This window comes from Nyctibius grandis, chromosome 20, assembly GCF_013368605.1.
Source record: "Nyctibius grandis isolate bNycGra1 chromosome 20, bNycGra1.pri, whole genome shotgun sequence".
Classification (NCBI taxonomy): domain Eukaryota; kingdom Metazoa; phylum Chordata; class Aves; order Nyctibiiformes; family Nyctibiidae; genus Nyctibius; species Nyctibius grandis.
This window is the reverse complement of record NC_090677.1, coordinates 8488160-8495632: the sequence shown is the minus strand read 5'-3', so window position 1 is coordinate 8495632 and position 7473 is coordinate 8488160. Positions and strand designations below refer to the sequence as shown.

At 44.1% G+C, this 7473-nt stretch overlaps 1 protein-coding gene across 2 annotated transcripts in view; it reads right to left on the bottom strand.

The window, feature by feature from the left end:
• Positions 1-3019: 3019 nt before the first annotated feature.
• The window catches only part of MDGA2 (MAM domain containing glycosylphosphatidylinositol anchor 2), a 320069-nt gene continuing 315615 nt past the window's right edge, over positions 3020-7473 (bottom strand). For both annotated transcript variants that reach the window (XM_068416528.1, XM_068416529.1), the window contains 2 exons: positions 5821-5926; positions 3020-5057 (listed from right to left, as the gene is read on the bottom strand). In XM_068416528.1, coding sequence (XP_068272629.1) covers positions 4969-5057; positions 5821-5926 — 195 coding nt within the window. In that variant the 3' untranslated portion in view covers positions 3020-4968. The remainder of the gene's footprint in view (positions 5058-5820; positions 5927-7473) is intronic.

Below are 7473 nucleotides of genomic sequence, written 5' to 3'. Positions count from 1 at the left end.
TTGTTTTTTTGCAAAAAAAGAAAAAAAAAAGAATTTGAAATGTAATAACATTTTTTTATAGGTTTTTATAGTTTTATGGGAAAATAGAAGAATTAATCCAGATGGCACCCAATCTCTTTATTAGCATATATAGGCAGAGAGTGCTTATAACACCAAACTGTATCTTTTTTATTGAACTGCTCTAGAAAGCCATTCTTCTAACGGATCACAGTTCTTCTTGGGGAGGAAGAGAGTTTTAATTATCCTTTGATACATGGAAAAACATTACCAGCAAGTAAACCCTCCAAAAATAAAACCAGGTAAACCTCTTCCACTAAGGGTGGAAAAAATCTGATCATTCTGACTAAACTACTCACTCCAAAGGGATTTCACTGACCTTACAAGGCAGTAAAAGAGAAACCCAACTTGAACAACAAGCTGATGTTTTAACTGATCAACTTTGTTTGGGGATACCAATTGCCCCAAAAGCTGTTCAAACTAAATGACACCATTTACACTGGTGAATACAGCAGAGATTCAAGCACTGGGTGTCAAGAAGGAAACCACTCTGGCATCAGTGGAAGTCAGTACTTGTGCGTGGGGATTGCAGCCATTCAGGGACTCTCAGCTTGCAGCTCCATCTCGTTTGGGTGAACCAATAGTTTCTCTCTGAAATTAAGAGGAAATTTCACATTTCCAAGGATTTCTGTGGGTATGACAGTAGCACACTCTTAGATAATAGTCTCCAAAAACTGGCTGATATGAGATGGGCTTGGTGTAAAGACCTTATCCTCCACTAGTTAACGCCTTCATCACATAAGCCATTGCCACTTTGATGGGCTCTCAAGGAGCTGCTCCTGCCTTCAAATCATAATTGTGCATTTGTAGTGCTATTTGTAACGTGTTTGCCCCCTTCTAGTCTCTGCTCTTTTATCCTGCCTTGTGTCCCATCCAGGATCCAAGCCTGGCTGGAGCCGGCTGGAGAAGTGGTGAGTTGGTAGCACAGTGAGATCAAAGTGCTTCACAATTGTATGTGGGATTTCACGTTCAAACTATGTGCTTTGTCAAAGAAATGAACTTGGATGACTTTGTTGGAGGCAATGAAAGGAGAGTACTCCAATAATGTCCTTATTCTCCCAGATCATCCTGAGAAAGAATTAAAAAAAATTGGAAAGTTGATCATGGGCTCCACCTACCTCTGCCTTGGGAACACCCAGCTAACTCCCACAGCCACCCCGACAGAAACCATGGCCACTGATCCCAACAGCCAAGTGCTGGAGTTGCTGCTATGATTCTATGATTTCCACAATTATGTATTTGATGTCCAGTTTAAAGATACATCAGAAACATCACTAGCTTGGATACCCAAGAACTGAATCACAGGGCTTAGCAGATTTCATAGAAGAGCCTCCAGTTCAAACTCCCTTTGTCTAATTGTCAGTCCAAAAATTTTACAAATACTACATTCATTTTCACACCAAAATGAAAAAGGAAAAAAAAATCAAGACTAGGGAATACATGTCTCAGTTTGTACTTCTTACTCATGGCCCAGACAAAGTACAATCCCATTGCCTTTTCAGTGGCTTGTATTGGGAATGTAGAGGAAGATAACGCTACTCCTAAACCAACATCTGAAAGAGAAAACCAGCTTTTCTTGGCACCTTCTTCTGCACCCAAGCAGAGTAAAACTGAAACAGGCATGGGAAATAAATTTCCTTTCACACACAAACCTGGGCTTTTCAGGACAAACAGATTATCCTGCCCCGAAAGAAGATGTCTGTGGGTCTTTGGCCATCAATTGAAAACCTTTATCAAATCCTCAACGTGGTCCTCGACCAAGGGAAAGAAAAATCAAAATACAAAGAGGAAATACGGATTTCAGTTTGCAGTCTTAGCTTGGGCTCTAAACAAGCAAGCACGATCTCCATTTCATTATCTTCAGGCTGTCTTCATCATAGCTGCCTGAGCATGAGAGGACATGGCAAGGTGCTTCCCAAATCCTCCCTTCCCGCAGAGTCCCTCGTCACACCGCTGCTGTCAGCCCTGTGGCCGGAGCTCTGCCCGGCGCTTCGAAGATGTTTCTGTGCTGATCAATGGACATCCCAATTTCAGTTTACTTTGAGTCTATTTTTGGAAGGTATAAATTCAAGAGAAAACCAGGAAAATCTTTTAAAGGAAATGGAACGCTCCACGTTTTACTTCAAAATGATTGACAGATTGCCACTCTTTTTTTTTTCCATATTCCCCATTTCATCTGATCAGGACAGTGAAATTGGGTGTCATAAAATACAGTAGGATGAGGTTTGTCATGAGCTTAGCGTGGCGAAGCGAGAGCGTGTGCGCCCGTCCCCGAGCTGGGGGATCTCGTGGGGGCTGCAGCCAGGAGCTGCAGCTGCTGCTCAAACCAGAAAATCAGCAAGAAGGAGCCGCCCAGATTGCACAATGGTCAGAGACAGAGTAGGAAACTCAACAGGAGAGCCTGCTGCAAACAGCCCCACGCAGCCACCTCTGGCAGGGCTCCCAGATGCCTCGGGCAAAGCCAGCCCCTCCAAAGCCAGTCACGCCAAAAGCCTCTCAGATGATCCTGCAGTCCTGTGGCTTTCACGAGAGATCAGCGGGAGGACACACGGGAAGGTTTGGTTTCCACAAATCCTGAATTAGGAGACATACCAACCTCCTAAGAAAAAATCTGCATCAAGGTCTCGCCATACCTGACCTGATCCTCTGCTCACAATTAAAATCCAGTGCTTACCAGTGGGAAATTTGCCTTTTTTTTCTTTTTTAAGGGTGTCAAACCTCACAGTCCATCCAGACTCAGAGCTCCCACTGCCTTCCGAGCAGCCTTCCCACCACTGTGCGGGGGGATGACAGACACCACAAACTACCTACAAACCAGGGAGCATCCTCGGAAAGCTCCAGCCCCCGAGCATCACCAGTACAGACCATTATATCTTCAGACAACACCAGTTTATCAAAGGAAAACCAAAGCCATCCCAGTCGCAGGGGCACATTGCTCAACAAACACACGTACCACTGGGCATACCTTACCTGGAAAGAGGCTTTATTGAACATAGCTGTAAAATTATCTCTTCAGTTGAATTACTGAATTTGCACAAACATTTCTCTACAGAATAAAAAAAACCTCAAGCCTTGTCATTGTTTTACTGCATCTCGTTGTGCTTTTTATACTCATATTTGCAAATATTATACTCTTTGTTTGTTTTCATGTTTGTACTCCAATTACTTGCATATCAGGTTCTTTTTTTTAATCCTAGGGTGTCGAGAGAACACGGAATAATAATAATAATTATAATAATTATAATAATGATAATAATAATACTCTTCTTTAGACAAAAGTCTTTTTTTTTTTTTGAAATGAAGTTAAAAGCTGAGATAATTTAAGGAAAAAGATCTTCAAATTGTCGTAACCAACTGTAAGGGAGCTTTACAACGCAGTGGAAAACTGGCTGGCTAACGGTACGTGCTCGGGTAGCTCAAAACCATTTGTCCAGCTTTTATTTTTTTTTTTTTGTTGTAAAAGTGGATTTTTAAATTTTTTTTTTTTTAATTTCGCTACAGTAACAAAATAATCTCTGGTGATGTGCACAGAGTCTGGCTCCAGGGCAGAGGCACGGCACGCTGGGCGCTTCGCTCAGCGCCACGGCCAACCGCCTGCCTTGAGAGTGGAGGTTAGAGTAAGAAAATCCCTTCTGTGTTTTATACCACCTTCTGCGCTCAGCGTATCTGAACAACCTTTTTCCTCTGGTTGACCCACTTGATAACCTGAAAAAAAAAACAACAACGACAACGACAGAGTGCTGCTCCCATTCCCAGGACCAACGGAAGGTGTTTTCTAATGGATAATAAGCGGAAAGGCCATGGCTGTCTGGAAGGTTAAACAACACATATCTCATCCGAAAGGGCTTACGCAGCAGCTTAGGTCCATCCATCCATCTCCAGAAGCGGCTTCGTCTCGTCACCTGCAGTCTGCACACTCCGGCTCCGTAGTTTGTTTACAAAATAGTTTGCACAAACCACATTTTTAGCAGTGCAAGCTTCTGTGTTGAAATTATTATTATTATATTTTATTTCTTTTCTTTTTTTTTTTTTTTTTTAAATCAGGCTTGTTTCATTGAAGGCACTTGGTTTCCATGGCAATTTATAAAAGACGGTGGTTTGGTTTCTTCACTTCCTTAGAACAAGATGACTTAGTTGGGGAGGGGAGAGGGGTGTTCGAGTGGCCGCAAGCAAACCCCGATAAGCCTGTGTAATGTGTAAGCCCAGGTCGCACCCCCTGGATCGTAATGCATGCAAAAGGAGACAGCATACAGTTATCAAGCATAGCCGTGAGAAATGAAACATAAATGTCTTAAAACAGCTCTGATTCAGGGTCGTTCTCTAGGGGAGGTGACAGCCAAAGTAGAAAGGGCCTACAGTTATTTAACTCTATACTAAGAACCTTCTGGAAGGGAAAATGAATGCCAGCTCTTCACGTACCCTGGTTACAGCGAGGTGTTTCTCTCTCTCTGTTTTTGTTTTTATTTCCTCTCTCTCTCCTTCCCCTTTTTTTGTGGGGGTTTTTTTTTTTTGGCAGGCCATTAGGTTTCCATGGTAACAAGCAAACTATTCATTTGAAACAAAACCAGCCATGACTTTGTGCTTTGACAAGGGTTTCTATAGCTCTTTTCCGAGAGTTCAACCAGATGATGCTGTATTCATTATTGACCACAAAAGCACCTGAAGGTCTCTTCCTTACTTAGGCCAGAGCTCGTTCTCACGCATGGTTCGTAGTGAGTTACACTCCCGTGATGCCTTCTATGTCCCCAGTGCTTTTTGATTAATTTTTTTTTTTAATTTATGTATTTATTTAACTTTTGAGTCAGTCAGTGGAGGAATCTTTGGTAGTTTGTTTTCAAATGTCCATTTTACAAAGACTCTTTCTTCATGCCAGTGCCTGGTGAATCTTTTGTAGCCTCTGCCAGGATAAGGTCACCTCTGATGACTTAAGACAGACATGAGGATGATAACTGGGATAAGTCGTATATGTGCTAATGTCCCAACAGCACCTGATCGTAAATCTACAAAAAGTGGGAAAAAAGGGAGAATTAAAGAGCTGCCCAGCCACAGTCAGCATTGCTACAAGGCTCAGAAGATAAAGGGCTCAGCCACCACAACCCGTCCTGCACACCAAGGCGGAGGGACCTGGGGAGGACAACGGGGTGGTGCTCACCTGGGCTGTCTCTACTTGTCACACCGAGTGCCACCCACCTCCCCTGGCAGAGCCCTGCTCTCTGTAGGGACAGCGCTCTGCCAGGTCACCTCCTACAAAGGGGGGGCGAGAATACTGCTCGCCAACTGAATGAGGCAGGAGATGTTGGGGTAAAAAACCTCCTGGCTGTATAGTTGAGGTCTGTATTACAATGCACACATGGGGGTGGAGGGGTGAAACAAGGTCCACAGGGAATCGCAACACTGATATTCAATAATTTCATGTTGTTTGGACCCTCTGAACATTTTTTTTAATGTTCTTTTATCTGCCTGCCCATATCAACTCACAGTCGCCCAGCCCAGCCCCTCCGCAGAGCGCAGCCCACTGCTCTCGCCCCTGCCAAATGCCCACCAGCCTTTCACCTGCATCGCTGCTAAACCAGCGTCTTCCTATCCAAGCAAAGATGCTTTGACTCCAGAGCTTGCTTCCAAGGAAAGCTTTTCATTTTAAGCATCTCCAGCTGAACCAAACAATATATTGTTCTCTTGGAGAAAACCCATTTTAGAAGGTGTCTCAAATTCATAACTACGAGAAGCAATTTGCTCTCCCAAACACGTGGAAGAGCCACTTACTGTTGGCCGGTTGGTCCGACTTCATACACTCTCCTTCCACAATTGATACATCATCAATTGCAATGTCACCTTCGATGCCGGGGCCCCGGATCCCTTCAAATATGAGCTGCAAAAAAAAAATAAAGAACAAGCAGTTCAGAGGGTGAAAAATGGGAAATGTTCAGGTACATTTTGCACGGCATTAAACTACATCAACGAGTTTGGACTATGTTACAAACCCTTTGTATGGTGAAGAAAAACGCAGCCGAGTTCACACGTACCGGTGAGGTGAACACAGAGGATGTGTGAGCCATGGAGGCTCTTACACTTCAGAACGAGCCAAAAAATAGCAGAGCTGCTGGTCATCTGCCTAGTGGTCTGCCTAGCCATCTACCTGGTGTCTCCAGGTCAGCTTGGCCACTACGCTAACTGCAACGTGTGTATTTATGTAATTATGGTATTCCTGGAGCAAAGAGCAGGATTTAATGGAGGAAAAGTTTTAAAGAGATTTGGGGCATTTTACCCAGGAACTCCTGCCACCTGAAGTGAGCGGCAGAGGCACAGCTTGAAGAACAGCATCTGCAAGGTGTTGGAGGAATGAGCATCCACTCGACCACAGACTGCAGGAAAACACACAAGCCAGAAAAACTCCACAGTAAAATGAGGTTTCTGGCTCTTGAAGGTGACCCAACCAGTCCCTCCCACCTCATTTCCCACATCGGGCTCACTCATCGGCACCTCGGCACCTCCCTGTCATCAGGAGGAGGACAGGAGCTGTCCCCCTACAACCTTCTCCCAGGGGGATGTTTCCTGACCCATGAAAACCTGGGAGAAACCTCTCAGGAGCTGGGTTGGTGTCCCTTCACCCATAATGCAAAGCTAAAGTTATCACAAGTGGTTGGGAAGGGACTACCTTTGATTTGGATCCCCTGAGGTCCCACAGTGATCTCCTGTGATCACATCGGTGGATTTTAACTTCCCAGATCTCCTTCCATGGCAGGAACTGATGACAGTGACAGCCCCGCTCCTCTCCTTCCCCTTTTAGTGGCTCATCATCATGTCTGGAAGCTTTGATCCCTTCTAGGAATGGTTTCATATTTATTGGAGGACCTTGTGATGGACAGGGTAGAGTTTTTATTCCTCTTTAAGACTTTAACCTCTGCTACATGGATGCCTGTGATTTCAGGGTCCTATTAATCACTTTCTGCCAAATATTCCTAGTCCGAAACCCCAACTGCTACACCTGGGAAGGGAAATGGTGCCTGGATGGAGATGGGTGGCTTGTTGCAAGGTCAGTAATATTATTTGCCATGATGTTTGTAATTAGCTACGGATTGCTATTGTACCAAAGAAACAAAATTATCCGCTCGCCTTCCCCAAACCCAATGTGACGCTGTCCTGCCATACGGCTGCTTAATTAGCTTTGTAGAAGAGTGGATTCATTCTGTGTTGTGAGAAATTTATTCACTAGAAAACTTCAAAGCCTTTCTGAAGAGATGAAGGAATTATGTAAGGAATGCATTTCCCAAGCAGCGCCATTTGCACAGTTATCTCTCCCTTCCCTTCCCCCCCCACACCTCAGTCCTTTGAAATATTTTTGGTTAACTTAGATGACAAGTTTTTTAACTTTGATCTGCGACAATATATGCATGAAATTCAGTGGATTTTATAAGG